General features: G+C 50.1%; 1 protein-coding gene across 2 annotated transcripts in view; it reads left to right on the top strand.

The window, feature by feature from the left end:
• Positions 1-21754: 21754 nt before the first annotated feature.
• The window catches only part of KIF26A (kinesin family member 26A), a 94795-nt gene continuing 90773 nt past the window's right edge, over positions 21755-25776 (top strand). For both annotated transcript variants that reach the window (XM_064714064.1, XM_064714063.1), the window contains exons 1-2: positions 21755-22005; positions 22163-22396. In XM_064714064.1, the coding sequence (XP_064570134.1) occupies positions 21952-22005; positions 22163-22396 (288 nt within the window). In that variant the 5' untranslated portion in view covers positions 21755-21951. The remainder of the gene's footprint in view (positions 22006-22162; positions 22397-25776) is intronic.

Genomic DNA, 25776 nt, shown 5'->3' with positions numbered 1-25776 from the left:
CTCAGAATGCCGCGGAGGGCGGGCAGGAGAGCAGAGCTCGGGCCTGAGGGGGAGCCGGCCGGGCGGGAAGCGGCCACGCTCGCCAGGCGCGACGCCACAAGCACGGATCCCGGGCCAGGCCGGGCGTTCACACTGCGGCGGTGAAATCCCCCGGAGAACGTGACGTGCCGGTTTAAGGCTTTTTTGTTTTGTTTTGTTGTTTTGTTTTTCAGGGCTGCCAGCCAGGCGAGGGGGGCCGGCAAGGGTGCGAGGGCAGGCGGCCCGTCAGCGGCAGCGCCTGTCGGGAGGGCGCAGGGTGGAGTCTCTTACTCACCCCCGGAGCCACCTCCAGCTTCGGCGAAACCTGTCGAGCAGTTTCCCCCGGTGGCAGGGCGGAGGGCAGGAGGGCGGCGGGAGGAGAGAGGGAGGGAGGAAACGCGCCGCCTCGGAACAGGTTTGTCCTTCTCTACCTGCTGACGTTCGGCCGCCCCAGATGATGGCTGGAAACAAAACCGCCCCGTCAGTGCGAAGGCAGCCTGGAAAAACTGGTCGTGTGAGGGGCGAGGGCAGCATTCCTGGCTGCCGCGCAGGGGACGGCTCATCACCGCGAGGTACCGCGCGGGTATAAAAGGGCCCCGCACGGCCAGGCGCGGCAGAGAGAGGGGCGGCCGCGGCACATGGGTGGCGGGGAGCGGCCGCGGGCGCCCGGCCCGGGCTGCCGCCGAGCTGCGGCCCCTCAGGAGAACGGCTGGTTTAGTTTCGTTTGTTCTTTTTAAACTTTTTTTTTTTTCTTTTTTTGTTTCTTGGTTGGTTGGTTGTTTTGGGTTTATAATTTTTTTTTTTTTTTTTTGGTTTTTGGTTTGTTTTCTTTTTCTTTCCACGTTGTAAAGACAGCGTGTTGCCGTCAAGCTCTCCCAGCCCCAGCGCAAGGCCGGGGATGCTCGCGGGACGGTGGCCATCAGTAAGTGGCGGCGCTGAGCGAGGAGTGCGGGGCGGGCGTGCGGGGCCGGGCCGGGCCGGGCGCTGTCCCCGGGCGCTGTCGCCGCCCGCCCGCCAGTCCCGTGTGTTCTGTCTCGTCCCCAGGTCCGCCGCGGCGAAAGGAAGAGCCAAGCCCGGGGCAGGAGCGGGCGGGGAGCGCGCCCCCGCCCCGCTGCGCTCCCCGCGGACCCTCAGCCTCGTTGGTGCAGTGGTTCTTAACAGTTCAACAGTTCTCTAGCATAATTGTGAAATGTTTAGGACCACTTGACCAGCGAGGCCCGGGCATCGGCCGGCAGCGGCGGAGACCTGCAGCGCCCGCGGCGGAGCGAGGGAGCCGCCGGGCCGGCCCCGGGAGGAGGAGCCGGAGCCGGAGCCAGGGCCGGGAGCCGGCGGGAACGGCCTGGCCCGGCCCGGCCCCGCAGCCCCTGGGACGGGCGGCGAGGAGAGGCAGGGCCGGACCAGCACCCACCGCCGGCCGCTGGTCCCGCTCCGGGGATGGCGGAGTGAGCAAAGACAGGGCAAGTGCTTAAAAAGAAAAAAAAAATATTATTGCGTGTCCTGTGGGAACTGAGGAGTTTAATAACTTAAAAGGAACAGGTAGGATAAATACGGCTGCTGCTGCAGCTGCTGTCATCTGGCTGTGCTAGAGGCAGGCTGATACACTTACTGCATAACCATCTGTTCTCTCCTTTATCTGCACCATACACTCAGATGCACAGATTAAAAAAAAAAATCAGATTGACTCTCCAGGCTGCATTCTCCAGAGGCTTCCCACCTTTCCACTGGTAATAATATGCAAGATGTATTCAGTGATAGCACTTCTTTGTCTTTGAGTGCCTTTTTACTTAGGGCAGCATAGCCTTTCTCTTGTGCTGTTTTATACTGTATTTTCTGTAGGTACACTTACTGCAGGCAGCTAAAGGACATCTGGACTTTCTGTCCTAACTTGACTTTCTGTCCTAGCTTGGTTGAATAACTTCAGAGGATGTCTGCTCGTAGGACTGTGGCAATGATGGCCTGGCTTGAAGGTCTGTGGACTTAATCAAATCGACATTAGAGAAAATACTGGATCTTTCAAAATACAGCTGAAGAATTTGATTTTTTAAAAAGAGGAGGGGAAACAAAGAAGTCTGAAAACTGCAATTCTTCCAACAATTTATTTTTCTTATAGAAGTGTAGCAGGTACTTTAGCTTGGTAAATAAGAGGTTCTTCTTACCTTGTGCTCATTCTTCTCACCCATATCCCAAGTATCAAATTGAAACTAGAAATGTAACAGGTTTCTTTTTATTTTTCTTAACTTGCAGTTAAATAAAAAGGGCAATAGACTAATTCATAAAATGGAATTTTACTGCTTTAAATTTGACCAAGAAAACTTAGTGGCTTGCCTATGTGTATGTTTTAAACCTTTAAACCTAAAGATTTGTATACATGTATTCTCGCCATCGCTTCTGTGGAATTCCCGTGTCCTCCAGAAACGTGCCATCTGGCATGAACATGAGGTGCACGAGTAAATTTGCAGGGGATTCTGCCCTCACTGAAGTCAAGAAGAGTTCTGATGTCTGCAGTTGAGCTGTGATCATCAGGAGAAGAGCTTCCAAGAGTAGCTGGAAATACTTGAAGAGTAGGCAAGTCTGATACGTAAAAATACTTCTTGGGTACAGCCTAGTAAAAGCGTGATTTTTACCTGCTGCTGTAACTCAGAACAAGTTAGGCAAGGTTAATTACAGCATAATAGGGTTTAATTTAGCTGGGAATGAGGGTATGGTGGCTGCTAGCAGTGTTTCTCAAACTGCAAGGCTGGCCTCCTTAGGCAAGCTTACACAAGCCCAAGGCAAATGGAAAAACACACTTTGTCTGGGACTTGGCAAACGTAGAACCCCCACATCTATTAATGATGAATCCTCATTTGCCAAGGCAAAAATTGAAATGCTCTCCCAAGGAAAAGATTAATGACCTGTCCCACTTAAGGGTCTGATGATTCAATACCATTCTGTCTGGGCTCTAATATATGGTGCTCATTATCACAGTGTCTGAGCACCTCCCAAATAGTTAAAAAGTAATACTAGTGTTCTGCACACACAGTTCTCATTAATTTCAGAGGGTGTTGTGGATGTTTAAACAGAGCAGAGCCCTGAAGAGTTGAAAATGGACTTGCAAAACACACTGAGTTAGATCCACAGCTGGCTTGAATCGGCACAGCCCTCTTAACTTCCGTGGAGTTACACTGATTTACCCTAGCTGGGATTTGACCCAGTGGTTTTTCTCTCCTGCCTATCTGCAGTTGATAAGTCTGATCCCCTCAGCTGGCTCTATCCAAGTTGTCCACTGGCTTCAGCAGGAGTACTAGCTGTACAAGGTAGAATTTCCTCTTTTGAGGGATTCCTCTTCGCTCTTCTTAGCACAGCTCAACGTGATTCAAGTTTTTTTCTTCCTGTGTCTGAGTGCAATGTGCCGTGGAAAAGTTTGGGAGAAACCCGTTTGATAAGAAAAGAGTTTTGTTTCTTAAGGATATTGTTGATCATGCAAACGTGTGGGGGAGGTTGTGCTTACACAAAGACAAGATCTTGATGTCTTGTGCTGGGTTGTCCATGTCAAACCTCTCCTGACTGCTTACACAAACTGATGTTTCACTGTAGTCCATTGCTGAAACTGGGGAGTGTCACAACATTACTGAAATGTCTCTTCCACGTGTGTTTTATTCTGTGACATTTTTAAGGTATGGTATCAGGTTGACTTCTGACCATTGTTTTTCCTCTCTCAGACTGGGTGAACTTCTGATGACAGGCTTGTAGTTTTCATAAGCTGGCAGTAAGCCATGTGGATGAACAAACAAATAAACAAAAATCCCCAACAAATTCGCAATGAAAACCTCTGGGCAAACAGCCCTTCCTTGTGATATTGTCTAAGCTAAGCAGGAGCCTGAGGGGATGAAGGGAGGAGACTTTTCTGCCAAACTTAGTAAAATGTTGCCCCGCAGTTGCAGAGCATGCTCTTAGCGCTTACTATTAAAGTCCCAGACAAAATTTCAGTTGCTTATCACTGAAATCTTGGCCTTTGGATAATAACATTTAATTTTTTTACTCTCTTTTAAAATGACTAGCAAAGGTATTATGACCAGACTGGAAGGATAGGTGGATTAAACCTTCTGGTTTTGGACTAACCTCTGGACTAAGGATGTCTTTCTTGCTGTCTGCTCTACCCAAGAAGAGGAAGTAGAAGCACATTCCTCCCTCCCCACCCTTTTCTGTAGCCTGCTTAATGCTTTGGCAGCATCCAGGAGTTTCAGTGCACACACAAATACATTGGGTGGGATGCTGATTGGTCAGAGATTCAGGTAGCAACACCGAGTAAAGTACACATTCAAATCAAATGCACATTTGAATTAAGAAAGGGCAACCTGGAACACACCTTCCCTGGTAATCTACTGAAGAATGCCCTTCTGCACAGAAGCAATCTAGATACTGGTGCTACCAGCTGTTGAGTAATGCAGTAATCAGGGTGTCCTAGGCACCATGCTTAGGTATCATACTTACACTCTTGAGCAAGAAGAGTTGCATCTTTGAACAAGGTAGTTGCATTTCTAGAGCTCTTTAAAAATAACAGTAAAAGCTCTATGAAAAACTGATACCAAATAAGCAGTGTATATAGATATCAGTAGGAAGCATTCACAGGGGGTAGGGGGCTTTTTGCTTAACTTCTGGGATTGTATTTGCAGTGTTGTTCACACAATAATTTTCATGCTGAGAGACCACACATCTACTACTTTTAAGTATCAAACATTCTTAGGCCTGATCTCGCCATTTGCTTTATTGACCTGGGGGACACAAAAAGCTCACTCAATGCTGGAAGCTTCCAATCCTCTAGGCATGAATTAATGACCATTCTTTCACCCTGTATAAATTGGTGTATGATCTTCTGTTTCTGTTTAGCTGTAACAGCTTACCCTAACTCAGGTGCAGGTCTTGAAATTATTTCTCCCTGTGAGTAATTTTCTGCTCAAAACTGATGATGGAAAATGCAGATAATTTTTGAAAAATGTATTTTCCAAATACAGTTAATTGCCCATATCAACAGTAATAGCATCCCCATAAGATAAATGGGGTGACAAAGTCTGTGCTTGGTAACAATGAAGGCATGAATTCTTTGCTAACTGGTTTGGTTTTGGTTCTTTTCTTTACTAAAAACTGAAAACCTGTGATTTAGAATTCACATGATGCCCATTTAAAGGCTATTCATGGTATCCAGCAATTTCTGAGAATAAAATTTTTCAGTTGCTGCAGCGTTTGTGGGAGTCCAGAATGAGAGAGGTGGTGCTGGGTTAACAGTTGGACTTAATGGCCTCAAAGTCTTTTCCATCCTAAACAATTCTGTGATGTTGTGAGTGCTGGTGATCATCTCTCTGACAGAGACCAGTGATTGACATCTCCCTTTAGCTTCCATGGCTTTGTGGCATTTTATGTCTTAGATAAATCCAGCTCACAGACAATGGTTTTTAGAGTTGGTTGGTTTTTTTTTTGGGTTGATTTTTTTTGGGCTTTTTTTTAATGGTATTTGGGAATACCAGTAAAGGAAATGGCTTTTGAGAGCACTAATTTCTGCCAAGCGTATTGGCAAGGTATAATATCTGCTGTTTGAGCTTGTTTTCTTCCCCTCCTTTCTTGGTGACATACCTGAGTCCCCTGAGGTGAAGGTGTAGCTGTGTTTGTAGCTGGAGTAGTGTTCTGCCAATTTACCCATTATTGGACACTTGAATAGTACTTGAAAAAAAAAAGTAAATACAATTTCTAGTTGCCCAAACGAATTACATGGTTGGTGCAGACAAATGGCTATTCTCAGGTGTGCTTCAACTCATCATCCTAAGCTGGGTGGCTGAACTATGGGAGTCTCATTCTGCCCTAAAAGTACCTGTTTCTCTTAGTTTGCCAGAAAGTGTGGCAGCATCACTAAATCAAGATTTACACATTGGGGGTCATGGCAGCTTAAACCCGCGAAGAGTCCCTCCTCAGCCTTAGTCCAGTATGAACCCTGTAGCTGCTCTGCTCCATCAGTTATGTCCATCTAGTATCCTCAGCTGCCTAGGTTTATGTGAATCACCTTTTTTCTTGCTTCTTGGAGTGCAGCAGGAAGCAATTTTTAGAACAACAGGCACTAAAATTAGAAATAATTCAGTGACACTTTTATAGTAGCCACATGCAGGAGTACTTGTTCCATAGTAGTTTAACTTTCACAGTATCATAAAACAGCTGTAGAGCTGGCTTTGGTGTCAAGATGAAATAAATTTACAATAATGTTTAGTTACCACATTTTGAGAGCCTTACACAGAGCTCTTCCTGCCTGTAGCTTTTTTCCTGACTCCATGAGATATCTGGACTGGGAGAGCTGGCATAAAAGCCCCAACTGGTTTTTTGGGAGTGGGTTTTGTCTGATAATTTTTTTTCCCCCTAGGAACATTGCCCATACCCATAACCCATTTAGGGTTAATATGCCCATAACCCATTTTGGGTTAATACCCAAAATGTTGCCCCTTTTTTCACTTCAGGCATTTAAAATCTCTTCTAGCAACTGCCATCTTTTCTGGGTATTACAGCACAGCCAACCTTATGAACCTGCTCAGTGTTGATAGTTCATTAATTGCACTGATATTTTCATCCCAACTACCTTCTTAGCCTATTTTGTTAGATGTTTTTTCCCCAAAGACTGCAGCTTCAGTATTTGTGTGATTTAAAGACAATGAGAATCTTTATTTAAGACAGTTCCTAGCTCCCATTGTGGCAGAAGAGTCTGAAATAGTAATCTGACGACACAAAAATGCTCAGAAACTGGTAAACAAATGGAATTAAAGCCATTTTTACTCTCGTGATTTTTGTTGAAGGGTGGGGATGAATGATTCATTATGTCCTCTTTTTTTCTTTCATTTTCCTAACACTTGGAATCAGCAATATTGCATTGTAACAAGCCTCTAAAGATGTTCTCTATTAATATTATGACATCCAAACAGAAAGCCAAATCTTTTCTCTTTCACATGGGCTTAAACCCAGAAAAACACCAGTTATTTGTGTACACTGATGGAACAGAATAAACAGACAGAAGAAGCTAAAATGCTACAGTGATCCGTGCATTTGTCATTTTCAGGTGAAACCAGGAATTCCATATCCCAAATTCTGTCTTGCCCAGTCTGTGTTTTGCTGATCTATTACCAGGTCAGAAGGCTTGTGAAGTTCAATTGACACATGGAAAAATTACTTTTGGTGAGCTGTTGAGAAGGGCAGTGTAAATTCTGGCAGCAAGAGATAGGAAAAGGGGTTCCTTTGATGGCTCTGTTGCCTGGGCACAGAATTTGTAAGTACCTGGCTCCAGGCAAAGGTGGATTTGTAGCAGGAATAAAGGGCTCTGTGCACCACAGCCTTTCTCTTTCCAATGTCTAGAGCTTCCTTCTGGATTTTTCTTCCCTGAAGATCAGCTTCCTCAGGAGTATGATGACTTTTGTGAATCATGTTCCCTTTAATCTCCCCAATAGAAGGATAAGATCCAAAAGGTGATTTAGAATTAAGAGGAGGTCAGACAGGGTTTTTATTTCAGTTTGATCCTTCCCCCCTCACTGCAGTCTGTATGTAACCTTGCCTCATCAGGCCATACTCTGCTGTGCCACATTCACAAGCTTGCTGTGGACTCAGCAGAGCCGTGCAGGTTTCTTTGGGACCACTTTTGGCTTTGTACCTGAGCAGCACAGTGCCAGTTCTAAAGGCCAAAGCATCCCAGGCTTCCTCTAACCAGATTCAGATGCACAGTCATAAAAGGCTGTTTTGTGCTCATGTCAAATTAAAGAATAGTGTTTTATTGTTTTCATGGACTCAAAGTTTGTAAGGCCAGAAGAGGATAGTCACATGACACCAATTTTAGATGGCATGTGTGAGAGGCTTATCTTCCCAGGCATCTCCAAAGGGAGGACACAGGGCTTGCAGGGAGGCTCCTGCACAGAATCTCCTTTACTATGGAGGGAATGTAGAAGATCTGCTTAGATCAAACGCATGTCAGGAGGCAGTGTGAATGCCTTCCATTGGGACAAACTAGTTCCTTCTCTTTCATGACACTGCTAATAGGATGCCCTTGGAATATTTATGGTTTAGGGTGGAACACATCTTTACAAGGACATGTGGCCCAATTGAAAAAAATGAGGCAATTTCCAGACTCTCTAAAATAAACAGGAGATTCATCACATATAATAATGTTGTTCACGTCTTCCCTCTCTATTTTTCTTTCCCTAGTAAATACAAACATATTTTTCCTGGCTCTTCTTATGCATTCCATTTGGTAATGAGGGTTTAAAGAAAAAAACAGAGTGACCACACTACTTTGAAGACAAGCACTGGATTTTAATGTTTGTGCAGACTGTGTATTAAGGACCTAATATTCCAGGAGAGGCCAGCCTCTGCCTTTCCAGACCCAAAGACTAAACTAAGCTCCCAAATTAGTATTTAGACTTAATTTTAAGTGGTCTAGAAAGTCAACATGGAAGATACTGCATCTTTCAGCCTCCAGGAGCTGATGTCAGCATGCAGGAACACAGGCATTTCCAGTATTCATGGGCTGTCCAATACTCATCGCATCTAGGCTGGAGTCAGTCTGAACCATACAACTGTGACTTTAGATGCTATTTAGTGATGCAATAGTGATCAGTGAAGTGTTGCTGTCACACAGCCTGTGGACAAGGCTCCATGAAGTTATTTATTATTATTGCTTATTATTTATTGATCAATAGAAACAAATCCAGAATGTGTTTGTATAAAAGTGTATTTTCTTTGACAGAAAGAGAGAACTAATCTGGCTTCAGGTGGCTTTCTACTGAGAGCACCTATCAATAATCTTCCATGTACCACAAGTTCCAGAAAGAGCAAAAAGATTATAGTCAGCTCTTTAAATAATGTCTCTTGAGAAACCCTCTAAATATAATGGAAAGAATAATAAGTTGCTGCCCATCTTCCTTTAAGAGCTGACTTTTCAGCGTGGCTGAGCACTGTGCAAGAGACACCCTTTGCTGCTGGCAGCAGCTGCTCTGTCCTGGGACAGAAGTTCACTCAGAGACAGGAGGAGACACCTTGTGCCCTGTGTCCCTGTAGCTGCTTTGCCACATTCAGCTGTGCCAGCAGCCATAGAACTGAGGCAGTTCAGGTAAAAAAAATCCCAGACTATGAGCTGACCTAATTGTAATGGCAAACCATGCACTCCTGTGCCTCTCCTACTCATATGTGGGTTGTTAGTTAAAAAAGGAAGTAGCAAATGGCCATTTGGTGGTAGCATATGCTGTGTCGCCCTATTTGTTCAAGCTGGAGAGAAGATGGAAACATTGAAGTCCCAGTGCTGTAGGCTCCTATCTGGATGCCTGAGATCTTTCATTTGAGTGCTTTCGGTCATGACCTTTGGGTCCCTGATGTTGATAAAATGGAAACTATCATCATCTTTGCCAAGGTAAATATATATAGTATATTTATATATAAATATAAATATATATAGTATAACCAAAGACTTCAACTGTTGTGACCATCCCGATAGGTGTGAATGACTCCTGAGTGGTTGGGAGTCTGGGAGAGCATGTGCACCCTTGTGTAAACTGGGCTTGTTCCTGACTCTGTACTGGAAATTGAGCAAGATCTATTAAGGAGCTGAAAATAATAGGTTACTCTGGGGCCAGGAGAGCTGCTGTGTTGCCAAAGCAGCTGAAAGCTCTTGCTGTTTGTGGAGCAGATAAATGGTGGCCTGGCAGTGGGTGGGTGGGTATCTCACTGCAGGATTGGTGTGGGGAGGTGCTGGCCTAGGAAAGCAGCCAGGCAATGTGTTTAGTGTGCTGTACTCAGCTCGTGCTTGATAAGAGAGGTGAAAGGAAGGGGATGGATGCCCTGGTATGGGATTTAGGATGAATCTGTTAGCAAAGGGGTAGAAAAGAAAGTGTCTTAGGTATTCATTTATTTTGGGGTCTTTTCCAACAAAGATTTATCTCTCTCCCCCAGTGAGGCATCTTCCTCTGTTTGAGAATGCTAACTTTTTGCCCTTTGTCTTTGCTTGCTGTTTCTTTCTCTTTTCCCTCTTGTCTCCTTTCATCTTCATGCCTCTTCCTCCTATGATTGCATTCCCCAAATCCCATTCCACTCTAACCTCTTCCTCCATTCCCACCTGCCAGAGGGATCACCAGAGGAGAAGGTAACCTTTGTTGCTCAAATATCTTACTAGATTTTCCAGGTTAGACCCAGTTATAGTTTAGTTAGAAGAATCAGTGAACCAGGGAGATTGCCTCTCCCAGTTATTGTTTTAGGTTTTGGAGATGTGTCTGAATTCTGTCCTTCCCCACTGGAAACAAACTTTTCCTTTGTTTGAATCATCAATTTGCATCTGTTATGTGATGGACTGTTTTGTCTCGATGTGTTTAGCAGAGCTGGCTGAAAGCTTCTCAGCTATGCAGGGAAAAAGAACCAAAATTTGACACGTTGTCCTATAAATAAGGATATCGGCCAGGTGTCTTCTGCAATAGGAAAGAAAAATATGGGTGAGGAGATTCTGGCTTAGTGTCCCTACAGTTGTGGTGGCCCTGTATGAGGGCCAAAAAGATCCTTTTTTCCACAGCAGGGTCCTTACCTTCTGGCCTGGCTTTCTAGAGCTTTGGCAAAGGAATAGAGGCACTGGAGCTCGTGGTCATTTGGCCATGTCTGGTTGCCTGCTGCTCTAGATAACTGCTTGCTTTGCCAGTGGCTGTAGCTGGCCCTGCTCTTCATTCCCCCATGTGTGCTGACTCCTGGCTCAGGTGGCCCAGAGATACATTGGTAAGGCCATAGGAGCCTCATGTGCCAGCAGAGTATTTCTAGCCTGAAAATGTCTGGGTCAGAATGGGTGCAGAGGGAGTGCTTTTCCAGTTTAGGGAACCATTTGTAGTTTAACTGCCATATTTTGCAAGAACCTGTCATCACTTTTTGTGTCATAGGCTCTCCAGCAATGTTTTCCATGTGCAAGACTGATTCTCTCACACCCCCTTTCTGCCTTGTTTCACAGAAAACTGCATCGATTCTCCTTTTCTTTCTCAGGCTGTCAGCACCCTGACAGTGATTCAGGTCTTCACCCTTTCTATCCTAGGACAGTGAAAAGACCAAAAATTCAGTGCCAAAGATTAATAACTAGAAAAATTAGGTTTTTCTGAAGAAGATCAATCAATTAATTGATTAACTAATTAATCTAGCCACTTGATTTTAAAATTTCCTTTGCAAAGCACCTTCACGCAGGATGGGGTGCGGTGAGGTGGGTAGGGAAAGAACAATTGATGATCTGCTGTTTATTTATCGTGCCATTGTGGATTGAATTGTTTATTTGTTGTGGATTGAATTGTTTATTTATTGTGCCATTGATTGGCTGAATGGCAGGTCTCAGAGGATTGTGATCAGTGGCACAGAATGTGCTGCTGTGTCCAGTTCTGGGTTCCTTAGTACGGGGGAGCCATGGAGCTCCTGGAGTGAGTCCAATGGAGGGCAATAAAAATGTTTAAAGGACTGGAGCATCTCTCTTATGAGAAAAGGCTGAGGGAGCTGGGCTTGTTTAGCTTCAAGAAGGAATGACTGAGAAGGGACCTCACCAGTGTATGTAAATATCTGAAGGGAGGGTACCAAGAGGACGTAGCCAGGCTCTTCTTGGTACTGCTGAGCCATAGGATGGAGGTGCAGTGATCAGAAACTGGAATGCAGGAGCTGCCACCTGAACTTGAGGAATAACTTCCTTACTGTGCAAGTGACTGAGCACTGGAACAGGCTTCTGAGAAAGGTTGTGGAATCCCCCTCACTGGAAATACTCAAAAGCTGTCTGGACACAATCCTGAGTAACTTGCTCCAAGGAAACCTGCCTGGTCAGGGAGGTTGGACCAGATGGCCTCCGCTGGCCAAACCGTTCTGTGGTTCTGCGAAATGTGCTTTTTGTGAGGACCTTTTCTAACGGGCAGAGCTCACGGCTGCGTTTCCCGTTCCCATGCCGGCATTCCCGGCGTCCCGGAGCGCTCGCGCCCCGCTCGGCGCCTCCCGCCGGTTCCTGGCGGGGCAGCGCCACCTGCCGGGAGCGCCCCGCAGCGGCCGCGGGCGGACGGACGGACGGACAGATGGATGGATGGATATTCGCTGGTATGTGTCTTTCCCTGGGTTTGGGAATCCAGTGCCTCCGGTGTAAGTCTCAGGATTACCACTGTCTGTGGTGTTGTTGGGCCCTCTGGACGAGGTGAGAGATGAGAATTTGACTTCATGTTCTCAGACAGCTGATTTTATATTATTATACGCCATATATTATATCTTGTATCTTATTTTCTTTTATTATGAAATTATACACTAAAATCATACTAAAGAAAGAAAGAAAAAAATACAACAGAAAGTGAGACAAAAATAAATAATAAAAATCCGTGACTGACTCAGAGAATCCGACAGAGCTGGCTGTGATTGGCTATTAATTAAAAACAATTCACATACTAAATAAACAATTTTCCAAATCACATTCCAAAATAACAAAACAAGGAGAAACTGAAGCTTCTCATCTTTCCAGGAGAAAAATCTGGCGAAGAGATTTTTCGCAAAATATCATAATAACAACTCTCTTTCAATCAAAAAGTTTCTGCCTGTTGCAGTGAGTGGTATCTGCTCTGAGGAGCCACTCGGTTGATGAAATATAATCACCTGCCCTGTTCTGTGCCTCTCACTGGCAAACCAGCCTCTTTTTGGCTGAGAGACACAATTTTCTCTTTTCAAATAAATATATTTTAAAATTCTCTTTAGAAAACTGAGTCTCTCTGCTTGGCTAAAGGATTAATAAGGTACTTGTCTTTGGTTGGGCCTGTCAGAAAAATGCACTCAAGACTTGATGTGGTGTAGGAAATAAAACCAGCAATTTCTCCAGTAAGTAAGCTCCACCAATGTGACCTGAGAAGAGATAGAAGGTAAGGCCACACCGAGCTCTCTGTAGCACATTTTTTGACTTTGTGGCTTGGAATATAATATTTATTGTGTAGGAGAGGATAAGGGAGGGGAGGAAGCTTCACTTCCAGGCTATGCTTGGCCAGCAAAACTGAATCTTTCTTCTGCAGCTCCTTGGATATTCTTATGTTTGTTGTGATGCTGTTTTACCTTTGATGGAAATATGGTTGTGTAGATGCTCCCTTTTAAAGGGAGTCTTTGGCACAAAGCAGACTGTCCCTGGGAATGCCTCTATGTGTGCCCTACTGGGGACATGGGGAACTCTTTGATTAAGGCCAGAAGTCAGCGCTGGTTCGTTCCCTTTTTCTTTGCTTCCCCCCCTGCATGAGAACTTCTCTAGTTTCGGTTTGCTGCCCAGGATTCTCACAGCCCCACGGGAGAGTCTCCTGGCCATCCAGAGTTACTCTGCTAATGTGAGGAAGAGGAGGACGCTTGGTCAATGCCAGTTCACATCCCTGCAGCAAAGCCGAGTTAGCCCGTGGCACCCTGGAGCTGGGCATCGCGGGGCTGCTTCCTTGTTTAAGGAACAGGTGACTTTCCTTTCTTCTCTCGCTGTTGGTGCGGGCTCGGTAACACAAACCTGTCATGGGGCAGAGCAGAACAATCCTCTGAGCTCCACATCTGCGGGAGTTTCCCTCACCACCAACCCCTCGCAGTCCCGCGATCCCTCTGCCAAAGCCACAAGGACACTGAGCCACAGCGCCCAGCTGCTGTCAAAGCCTCTTTTCCCTTGGACACCTGTCCCTCGCCGAGGCGGAGCGGTGCTCGCATCTCCTCGGCTCCCTGCAGGGGGAGCGGCCGCGGCGCAGGGCCGGAGCGGGGCCGCTCTCCAGGGTGCTGAACCCCGCTCCGGCCCCGCTCCAGCCCCGGGAGCCGCCGCGGGCTTCCCGTCCCTGCCAGCAGCACGGAAAGGGGATCCCAGCCTTTGTGCTCACCCCCTGTACTGCACGTCCGTGCTGGGGACTCCCCTTGAGCGTGTCCCGCACCGGGGGAAAAGGCGGTTCCAAAGTGGCAGGCAGAGCAGGGAGAAAGTAATCCTCACTCCTACCCTCCCCTTTAAAAAACACCCAACCAAACATTGAAAAGAAGGCAGTTGTGGGCTTTGGGATGTTTACTTTTGTTTTTTGTTTCTTTGTTTTCCACTCTTCCTACGGGCTGTGGCTGCTCAAATGGATCTGGGCAGAAGTCATTGGAACAGTATTAGAACCCCAAATCTACAATGTGAGCAGGACACTACTAATGTGCCTGGAGGTTTCACAGAGGAGATGGCAGCTAGGGCTGAGCATGACAAACGCGTAGGCAAGCAAGTGAGGGTTAAACTGGCATGATTAGGGTGACAAGACATTAAATGCGAGACCATGGATGGCATACTGTCTCTCTTTATGACTTGCAAATTAGAATGGAAATTAAAAAGCTTGAACACAGAGATCCCCACGCCTCCCAGACACGGACAACTGAGCAAAAGATTGTCTGTAACTGTCTTTCATTAAGTGGTGTCAGGCTTTCCTTCCCCTGACCTTCAGCACTTGTTTACAGGAGGATTTTCCATCTCCCGTTGGAGAGCAGGGTCACGAAGAGGCAAGAGAGCAAGACAGGGCAGACCTGAGAAGAGCTCTGAGTCCAGGCAGTGACAGGAAGGCCCTTGTATCAAGCTGTTTTACCCAGCCTATGATGCAGGTCACGACCTGGGGCTTACTAAAGGCCCTGCTTTGCTCCAGACTTGTGAGATCCACGTTGAGGCCTGCATTGCCCTAGATTCAGGACAATGGTCTTGGCGTGGCAGGGAGCCCCTTGCTGTGGTGGGAACTGAAAAGGGGTTCTGTAGGCTGGGCTGGGCCCTGCAGGACAACAGGTGTGGTGAGAAGCACTGTTGAGCAGTGATGAGCAGATGGGCAGAGCTCCAGAAAGAGGCACCCAAGCGCAGAGCTGGAAGGAGAGCTACCCAGAGGCAGGACAGAGTTGGCTAGCCCGATTCACCTCGGGGACAGAGAGGAAATCAGAGGGAATCTGCCTCTGGGCGTGAATTCAGCCACTCCTCTCCGTGTGTTCCCCCCGCCCCTTCTGGTGCAGGCACATCCCGCCTGCGGAGTCACTGCTGAGCCATTGCAGAGTCCCCCCGGAGCTGGTGCTGGCATCGTCCTAATTGGTGACCGGGATAGAGCCGGGGGCTTCTCCAAACACCCTCCCCCCGGGCCCAGGGGTGTCCCAGGCAGTCGGTCCAGCCCTGCAGCTTCAGCCGAGCAACCCCGGCTCCTCCGGGGTGTGAACACTCGCGGGGGAAGGCGGGGGGCTGTATCTGCCTCTCACGCCGGTTTCACCGATACCATCCTTATTTTCTCCGCAGTCTGCAAGGGCTGAAGCTTCCCTTGATGGTCTCGGCCGCCCGCCCCGCAGATCAATTAAACCCAGAGCCGGCCTGATCAACATAAAGGGGAGGCCACACAGCAAACAAACAAACCAACCCAAAACAAACGGGCGCCCCCGCGGCTCCCAGGGTTCCCCCGGGAACGCCCCGAAACCTGCAGCGCCCCGCGGGGAAACAGCGCCCCTTTAGCCGCCGGGAGTGGAGCCGGGCACCCCCGGAGCCCCCCGGGATCCCCGAGAGGGACGGGGCCGGGGGAAGCCCCCCCGGGGCGGAGGGAAGGGGGTCCCCGAGCGGTCCTGCTGCCCCCTCCAAATTCCCGCTTGTTTGCCTCGGGGCCGGCTTTGAATCGGGCTGTGCCCGCCTCCCCTGGCCACCGTCCCAGCCCGCTTCGCCATCGGTCTCTTTAAAGAACCACTCATTTATCGTGTTTTCCTAATGATGTTTTATTTAGCTATTCATGAGCTATTTGGTGTTACACTGACTAGGGTTATTCCTGCTCTGCTTTCCTTTCTCTCCCTCCTCCTCTTCCCTCGCTTTGATGTCCTCTTGCATATTATACAAACAAGATCAAAAGCTACTTTTACCACCTCCGCCCACCTCATACAATATTTGTTACGGGAGAAAGTGTGTTTCGGGTCAGAACGCTGGCTTGTTAGAGAGAGGTACTACCCAGCTGAAACCGGGGGGAGGGAGGGGAGAACGGGAAAGGGGGGGCACAACATCAAGTACATGAACTTTAAAGTGAGCCCTGTTACCACGTTATTTAAAGGTCTGATCGTGTCAGGTATAATACTGAAGAAAAATGTTATGTTGGACAAAATGCTTATATTTTGCTGCTGTATTAATGAGAAGCTTGCCCTGGGCTATTTCCCCATCTCAGAGGGCAGCAGATGCAGAAAGTCCTTGGGGAATAGATCTTTGAAATTTCATCAGCATTCATGGGTGACCTAGCCTTTTCAAGCACAATGATAGACATGATAAATCATCTTTGCAAGGAATTCTAATTATCCTTTATATGGCCAGGTTGCCTCTCAAAAAGCCGATATCTAACATTTTCCATATTGCTTCCAGATTTCAGTGAGGGTGTCAAAAGTCTTGTGCCATCCTTCTCCCCTGCTGCTGACCATGTTATGTGACATCAGCCCTAAACCCCAGAGTGTGCTGGAGTCAAACTACTCTATTAAGTTACACGCTTGCCTGTATTGAACTAAATTTAATTCCTTTCCTCTCTTACCCAATGAAATTATGTGGTGCAGTGTAAGATAGGATTAGAAGTATATCATTATAGCAATTAATACTATAATGCCTCCATGATTAGTGTGCTACATTGAATTTCATGGATTTTTGCTCACTCTTGCCTAGATTTCCCTTGGGTCCTCTAGCCCAAACCATTGTATTCTTAGTAAATTAAATGTGAAATCACAGCAATATACTTAATAAATCCTCTATCACCTGTATGGTGTATTAATAAAGGGCTCCAGTGCAACCTGTACAGCATCACCTTGCAGCCTGGGATGCACACACAGGGAAGGCAGTTTCCCTCGAGGTGGGAGCTGCCTGCCACATCCCTCCTCTCCTGCCCAGCCTTCTCTCTGCTTGCAGAGCAGGCCCAGGGGAGCAGAACTGTGGGAGCCCAGCACTGCTCACCCCAAAGCAGGGCACAAGTGGATGGATTTAGGCTAGCAGGTTCATGCTCCATGGTTATTTGTGGAAGGGAATGCATTGCAATGCAGTAACCCCACACCATGCTTGGGGACTTGGATGAAATTCCCCACCCAGGGAGGTTCAAGCCTTTTCCCAGCTCCCCTGGGGGAAGAGGAGGGGGTCTTTAAAGAGAAGCCTGTTTGAAGTGGCCCTGATGGAAATGGGGTTATTTCAGAGGTACAGTAATGGCTGTCTGGTTATCTGCAGCCAGGGCTCTGTGGCGGGGAGATAAGATATTTATTAAGAGACCCATTTTAATGCTCTGGGATCGCTTTCAGAGGGCCCAAGAAAAATGGACTTTATCTAGTATATTATTATGTACAGTCACCCTGTTGATGTTTTACTTTAGTTTAGACACCATGAATAAAAGGTAATAACTTTCCCTTCAGCTTGTTTATCGGCAAGACACCTGAGGGCAGTAAGGTGGGCAGATATTTGCTTTAATAGGGGTGATTAAAGGGAGACTCTCCAGGATTAGGGGAGAGGTTGGGGTTGCACAGGGACCCTCAGTGCCTGACATTCAGGGCATATTTAGACCCAGACCTTCCTAGGAACTTTGCCAAGAGTCAGGGAAGAGGGATAAACTGTATTGGGGAAGGAAGTCATGGTGGGCTGTAGGTGGCATGAGGACAGGGAAGGCCTGGGCTGCCTTTGAGCATGGTGTAAGTGCTTAAGTTTGGTTGGTCTGAAAATGTGGGGGATGGAGACAGATGCCTCAGGCCTTCTCCAGAGCAGGCAACAAGCCTTCCTGACCTGAGTTTTTCTCTGCTGTTGAAAGTTTCCAAGCCAAGGTGGGAAAGACTCCAGTGACTGGGAAATGCCATTTCATGCTTCTGGTGATGGGCACTGTTCTACCTCATGCTGAACACCTGAACTGAGTACCTGGGTGGGGGCACTTTTTACCTGGACTGTTGATGTCCATACCACCATTTTGCTTGAATAGGTTTCCCTTCTGGACTACTCTGCACCCACTTATTCCTACTCCCTTGGCAATGTGAGACCTTCCAAGCATGGGGATCTTCTGTGGCCAGGGAACATCCCACTTGTGCAGGGGAGGGTGGTGGAAGACAATGCATAGTGGTGCACAGCAAGACAGGAGGCTGAGGCAGGGTTGGTGGGGGTTGAGAGGGTGAGTCTGGACAAGGTGGCCCAGGGATTGAGTCCTTGCAAACACCATTCCCAGATGGATTCAGGGACCAGCTAACACACTGGCATGTCTCTGGTCTGATAGCTGGATATCAGGAAGGAATGCAGTGAGGAGCCAAACAAATCCTTGCACCTTTGCTGTAAGCATCTCACCACTCCCACCCTCCTCCCTCCCAGCACTGCTTTAGTGCCTGTTACATCTGTACACTCCATCCTACAGAGACACCCATTAACCCACTTTCTTCATCTAACACACAGAATCATCATGAGCTGGGAAGCCCAGAACAGACAACTGAGCAAATTCAGAATAAACTATGGTTTCCTTTCATGGCCATAGAGACTCAAGACTTCTCTCTTTTGTCTCTTCTCTTCTCCTCCTCTATTTCCTTGTTCTCCCTACCCCCCTCCTCCCTTCCCTCAATTCCCAGTCCCCTTCTTCATTTCTATCCCTCCTTTCCTCCTTCCCTCCCCAATCCCCAGCAGCCGCTAGGTCCCGTAGCTCCCTCCCAATGTGCCGGGCTCTGGCCAGGTTGCGGGGCAGGAGCTCAGCCCTCCTTTCCTCCTTCCCTCAGCCCCCCGCCCAGCAGCAGCCGGTGTCCGGGCGGGGCGGGCGGCGCGGAGCCGGGATAAATGGATTATTCACTCCCTTTCACTGCGGGCCATATGAAGCGGGATAATGCTTTTGTCAAGGGGGGATTATTTGTTTAGCGGGAAAGTACGCGGGAAGGGATTAGCGCTTTGCCCGGAGCCCCCTCCCCGTTTCCATCCATCCATCCCGCCCGCCGGGATGGGCCGCGCCTCGGCGGGGACCCCCGAGCCCTGCCCGGCCCCCAGGCTGGGAGAGACGGCCTGCAGGGAGGGCTGCCCGATCCGGGAGCAGCCATCGGGCACCTGTGTCCCGGCCCCGCGATGAGGAGGAGCTCGCTCCCTCCTGCCGTCCGCCCCCACTGCCAATACAATTAAGCAGTGGGGAGAAAAGAGGGGGAAAGACCGCGTCCCTTCCGGAAAGTGCTTTACTCTGCTCCCTCAGGCTTTCCTTATTTTTTACCTTCCCTTATTTTTTTCCTTTATTTTTGTGCGTGTCTCTCTTCCCTCCTAAACTGACTTTCACTGGCAGCTTTTCCCTCCTTGCGCTCACCCCGGAGGAGGAGGAGGAGAAGGAGGAGGGAAACAACAACCCACCAACCCAGGCACTAAACCCACCCAGCAGTGGATGGGGGCAGGCGGGAGGCTCGCAGCGCGGGTTGCTGGCCAGCGGGCGGTGCGAGCCCCCTCGCTGATGGCCGGCGGCGGGGGAGCAGCGCGCTGCCGGCCCCGCGCACCCCGCGCAGCGGCGGCCCCGGCCGCGGCCCCGGCGCCTGCGGGGCGCTGAGGGCTCCGCGCCCGCGCTCGCTCGTCAGGCAAGGTGCGCTCAGAGAGGGGGATAAAACGGGAGGAGGGAGAGCGGCGGAGAGCGGCAGGGAGAGTGGCGGGTCTGCCCGGCTGCTGGCTACCGGCTACCTCATCCTGGCAGATGACGGAGTAACTCACCCGCGCCTGGCTTTTTTTTTTTTTTTTTTTTTTTTAAGGGGTGGGAGGTGTTTGCTATTTTATCCCTTTTTTTTTTTTTCCTTTCCCTCCGTGCGCGTGTGTGTATACAAATACATCGCCTCCGCTCAGGGAGCAGGAATATTTCAAACCCCAAACTATGGCTTTTCAAAAATCGCCCGATGCTTCCAACGCCACGAGGAAAAATCCCAGCCTCTTGGAGATAGGAGCCTTGTGCTTGGACTCGGAGATCATCTTCGGCTTCACCAGCCACCTCCTGCGGAGGAAAGCCAGGGTAAGGGCATCTTGCTGGGGCCCGGGAGGGGTCGAGGGCCGGCTCACGGGAAGGGGGTGTCAAACTTGGCGGTGCGCAGTTGCGGGCGGCGGTGCCGGGCAGGTTTCAGCACCACGAACAGTCCTGGCGGCTCCGCGGAGCGGCGCGGGAGCACCGCGCTGCCGGACCCCGCCTGGGGCAGCCCCGTGGGGACCGCGGCACCTTGCGTGACCCCGCTTTCAGATGGCGAGTGGCGGCACCGCGTCCCGCTATTTCTGGGAGGGTTTTGTACTTCCTAAGAAAAGGAAATTGCTCAACCCAGCGTCGGCCGGGGAGCCCACCCCTTTACCCCCCGTCCCGTCCAACCCGAGCCTTGGAGCCGCGGGAGAGTTTTGCAGGCGTTGTTTGGGCACAGGAAATTTCGGAGCAACTTCCCGGAGAGCAGCAGCATCATTACCCCGAGCGGGCGGGCGGGAGAAGGGAGCTGGGGCGCGGCGCCTGGTGCGTGTGTCTGTGCCAGTCCCGGTTCCCCGCCAGCCCCAAGAGGGGCACACGGCAGCCCCCGGGTACCAGCCCGTGTCCCCCTTTACTCCCGCACCCCAACTTTCCCCGGGGTGCCGGCGGGCGGTCCGGACGGGCGGGGACAGCGATCACAGCGCAGGGGGGTCTCTCTGCCCGCGGTGCGGGGCTGTGCTTGTCGCCCACGGCCCCAGGACATGCTCCTTTAGGGGTGGGGCCGGTGGGGCGCTTCACACGCGTGCCGGGAGAGCCAGAAAAGTTTAAGCGGTGGCGGAAAGGTGTCTCCTGGGGCGGGATTATTTTTCCCCCCCTATAGATGTGTTTCCTCACTCTTTGTGCTCGGCGATGCCCACTTCACCACAGACCCCACCCCAGGCGCCACCAGCAGCACCCACTCCGGGGTGGCGGGGAAGGGGCCCAGGAGCCGCGTTGGCATCTCCGGGGAAGCGGCGGCGTCACCCGGCGCGGCCCCGCGGGGCTCGGGCTCGGCTCGGGCCGCTCCGTCCCGGCGGCGCCGGCAGGGGGCGCTCTGGTCACAGGGACGGCGGAGGCGCCGAGCGCGGGCACGGCCCGGGCCCGGCCCCTGACAGCCAGCGGCGCGCACTCCGCTCTCGGGGGGTAAAACTAAAAAAAGGAGAAAAGTGCTAAATATACGAGCCGGAGCGGCAGCCAAGTAGACAATTAGCTGCGAACGTTAATTTCTCCATCTGTCAGGTCAATTTACGCGTGTAGGAGCATCCCGTCGCGCCCGCCGAGCGGCGGGAGAGTCGGTCCCGGGGGGCCCGCGCCCCGCGGCACCGCGCATCTGCCCGCGGAGCGGGGGCACCGCATCCCAGCCCGGGCAGCCGCGGCGCGGAGAGAGGGGAGCGGCCCCGGCCGGACCCCTGACCCCCAGCCTGGTGCGCGGCCCCAGCGCCGCTTCTCTGACTCCGCGCCCTGCGGCGGGACCGCACTCCGCGCCCAGCCCTTTTTCCGACTCCCGAGGAACTTGGGTCTTAGGGTGTGAAGGAAGCAACGACTTAAGTCACACTGATTTTGACACTGTCCCATAGGGTCAATATGAAATGGCATCTTTTTACCCCCGCCGCTATCCCAAACCTAAACCCGAACCTCAACCCGCCCCGCTCACCCCACCCCACCCGCCCCCGCCCAGCCCGGCCCAGCCCAGTCCCTCCTCCCCTGCCCTCGGAGCACTTTTCCAGCTTTTTTTGCCGGCGTGCTCCCCTGCTCTGGGTCGTTCCCCGTGCTGCCGTGGGGAGCTCACTCCGCCCTCTCCCATCCCAAACTTCGTTCCCGTCTCACTATGGGAGGCAGCATCACCTAGAGCGGCAGCCCGGGCGGCGGGGACCCGGCGCGATCACTGTTGGCACTGCTGTCCCCGGCCCGCGATGGGCGCCCCGGGCCGGCCGCGCCGCCGGGCCCCGCGCCGCCCGCACTAACGGAGCGGGGCAGGGCAGCATCCCCCGCTACCATGATCGCGGCCGCCGGCAGGAAGGCTCTGGGACCTGATCCCCGGGCGCCGGGGGTAAGTTCCTACAACACTCATCTCCTCCCCGCGGTTGAGCTTTTCCTTAGTTTTTTCCTTTTTTTTTTTTTTTTCTTTTCCCTCGCGAGGAGGGTGGGAGCAGCAGCAGCGTTGCCTCCGCGTCCTCCCGCGTTGCTGAGCTGTGCTGTCTCCGCAGGTGGCGGAGGGGAGCGGGGTGCGGGAGCTCTCCCCGCGGAAGAGGCCGCCGGCCGCGGCCGAGGAGGAGCGCTGCGCCAGCCGCCCGCCGCCCGAGGGAGCGGGAGCCGCCGCGGGCGCCGAGCCGCGGCCGCTGGAGCGGGGCTGGTGCCGGAGCTGCCAGGCGCAGCTGGCCGAGCTGAGGAGGCAGGCGGCCCGGCTGGCTGCCGGCGGCTGCCCGCCCAACGCCCCGCCGGTAAGTGCCGCTGCAGCGCCCAGCAACGCCGGGGGAGAGGGCGGGGGGCTGGAGCGTGGCCGCGGCCCGCACGGGGTCACAGGTACATCCCCAAAGGATTTGGGAGGGGAGCGTGGCGGCAAAGCCGGAGATTTCCAACCCGGGAGGGTTCTTCAAAAGTTCAAGGATTTTCCGTCTCGGACTTTTATCAAAAAGCGAAACTGTGCGGCTGGACGGTCAGCCGCTGCTACAGCCACTAGGAACAGTTAAAAATGAAATAGGGACTTTGGGAAGAGGAGGTTCTAATTTTGGGAAGAGGAGCGGCTGTGCAGGTGCCGTCCGGTTCGCACAGGAGCTCCCCGTGTCGGTCTGCAGCTCCCCGGGCTGCCCAGCCCTGCTGACACCGCCCCGGGGATGCCGGCTCGGTGCTCCGGCTGGGATTTGGCTTCGTCCTTCCCGAGAGAAGCTGCCGGTGGCAGGCGCTCAGCTCCTCCTTCCGAGAAGCCCACAAAGTGCAGCTGAGAATCAAACAGTTGTGTCTGTGGCGCTGGAGGAAACTTTGAGTGGGCTGGATGATTTTTGAGTGGGCTGTGCTTTTGCCCTCTGGGTGTTGAACGTGCCTGCCTGGCTGATGGGCTGACTCCTGTCCTTAATGTCCCTCGGGCAAGCACTGCCTGTGTCATTTTCCTCCAGTTTGTGCTGCAGGACTTAATACCTGGTAGGGAATGGAGAAAGTGCATGAGGATGCCAAGAGTTTCCCTCTTACACAGGTGCAGCTTTATTAGCATGTATTGTAATTGTCTGCAGAGTTTTTTCCTTTCCGTGTTTGTTTTTTTTTTTCTATCAAAAGCCTTTATTACCCTTGTTGCTTTTCCTTTGTCAGAGCAGGCACCAAAGATTTTGAAAGGTGAAAACAGACAGTCTTGACACAGACATCTGAAGAGATCCTGAGAATTAGCTGATAGGGCAAAATGCAACTTCTAGAAGGCCCTGAGATTGTGTTTCACACACAAAACCTGTGTTGGGGGTTTGATAACATTTGGAAGTAATGTATTGTTTTCTAAACAATGCTTATCTGGATGTTTGCAAGAATGGGGGGGGAGGGTCTGAAGAGGAAGCCAAACCCTACTGACCTTCGTTTTCATTCAAAGAGTTCCTGTATGATCTACAGAATTCCCATTGAATCTAAATATAGTTTTGTTTGGAAGTGCATTGTGCAGCAGTGTCCGAATGCACAGTGAGGTTTGCATTTTCAGGCCAGATCCAAAGCCTTTTGAAATCGACAGGAGTCTCTCTTTTGGCTTGCTGGGCTATAGGAGTAGGCTCTTATTTCTGTGCTGTAAAAGGTCACATATCTTATCTCATTGGATTCAGGACTGTTGGACCTTTTGTTTTCTGGATTGCTGCAGATGGTGGAAATAAGTTTAATTTCCCTTGTGAAGTGCCTGAGATAGGCTCCTTCAATGAGGGGCACAGAAACCCCTGTTCCTGTCTTGGGGTGGGCCTCTGCCATAAAGAATTGGGTCCTATCTGTGAGCGGATCTCTGCCATGGGAAAAAAGCATTCCCAGTGCAGGAGAGTGAGGGGCCTCAGCCAGGTGTGCAGGTGAGCAGAGCTGTGAGCAAAGGCCTGTTTGTGTGGTCTCCTTCCTGCAGCTCTCCGGGGACTTCCTTGATAAGCACTCGATGATGGGTAAATGAATCCCCTTTTCTGCAGGGTTTCAAAGCATGCCCAGGAACGTAATAAAATAGGAATCATCACAGTGTCAGACCCTCAGCAGACCTGAGCACAGAGTTACAGATACCTGGAGTTTACTCACTGTGCAGCATGCAGGAAGGCTTGGTGGTTGAAATCTCTTGAAAACTGCACTCTCTGACACTTGTGAGAGCTGGAGCCTAATTGCAAGCTCAGATTGCCTCTAATGCTGGTGTGGTGAGCAGCTCCTCAGGAAGGAAGATGCAATAAACAGTTGTCCTTGCTGCCGTGTGAGTGTGAAGTAGCTTAGGGGGAGATAATAGGCAGGGGTTCGGCTACTCAGCTGCTGTGGATTGGCCTTGCAGGGGGAATCTGATGCAATATGCTGGCAGGGTGAGCGCTGTGTAATGTTTGTGCCAAAAAGGCAGCTTGCTCGATTCCCCCCCCCTCCCCCTTCTTGTTTAATTATATAACAAGACATCTGAAAAAGCAGTTCCTCTCTATTAGAGTTTCATGCCCATACAATGCAAGTCCAAAGTTTCCTACAGGCTCTTCTAATGCACTGTCAAACTAAGCAGCTACTGGATGTGTAAACAGCAGAAGGCTACTGCTTGGAGCATGCTGCTCTCAAAGGATTTGCCTCCTTTGCCATAATAATTAAGAGATCTTTCAGCACAGATTCAGAAAGGCTTCCACACCTGGTTGAAAACCCTTTGGAAAGGTGGGTGGGTGCCTCAGAGATGAAAGAAGGGCTAGTTTCCTGCTGTTGATATCTTTCCTGATGAAAGAGTGGAGGTGTATTCTCATGCGTGGGGCAGCTGACAAGGGATTGAATTCACATTAGAATAGAAAACCAACGTACTGTTTGCAGTCTGCAGGGATAACAAATCTAATTACTTGAGAGGGCTATGATTCATACAGTTTGTGTTGCTATCCTTTCAATTAGACGTATTTAAAATATATAAATAATTTAAAGTTTCAGTGCTCAGATGATGTGCATTGATTACAGAATACTGTTAGTTGTTTGTGTCTCTTTAAAGTCCTATAAATCTCTGTGGACAGCTGATAAAAAGATACACCTCTTTGCTTGTGTTAAAACTCTTTAAACAGTCTCCCAAGCAAAAGATTTACTGCATCCTACACTCTCAATTCCTTTCAGTTTACTGCTGCTGCCTTTACAGTTTTCTACCACAGAGAGGCCTGTGTGTGAATCAAAATGTGATTTTCATTAAGTGTGGATGGGGCCAAGTAAAGTTTAATCTGAAATTATCCCAGATTAACATTTTGGTATTGCAGTGTTGGCATTGGTTACTGGGTCATGTACTGAACTAATGTAGGAGGGAAAAATAAGGTGTCTTGGTTTATCCCTAATTGAAAGTTTTGCAGGCTGTGTCCTTGGAGAGTTGGAGGGGAGCAGGCTGCTGTGCTGGAAGTTGTTGCTGTTGGCAGCTGTGGGACAATCCATGGGAAATGGGTTGGTGGTCTGTGTTTCACTCCCAGCTGGCAAATAGCCTTGTCACAAACCACAATTACCACTAATTGGCATCATTGTTGGCAGTTTCAGGGAGACAATGAGGGCTGAATGGGATGTAAATTAAATTAGTAATAATATTTCTTAGCACCTAAATTCTTCGTTGTGTTTCACAAATGCTAATTAATCAATCTGTGTGATTGCCCCTGTTAGGTAAAAGCCAGACATGCTGTCA

This window comes from Zonotrichia leucophrys, chromosome 5 (assembly GCF_028769735.1).
Source record: "Zonotrichia leucophrys gambelii isolate GWCS_2022_RI chromosome 5, RI_Zleu_2.0, whole genome shotgun sequence".
NCBI lineage: Eukaryota > Metazoa > Chordata > Aves > Passeriformes > Passerellidae > Zonotrichia > Zonotrichia leucophrys.
This window is presented reverse-complemented; position numbering and strand designations above follow the sequence as displayed.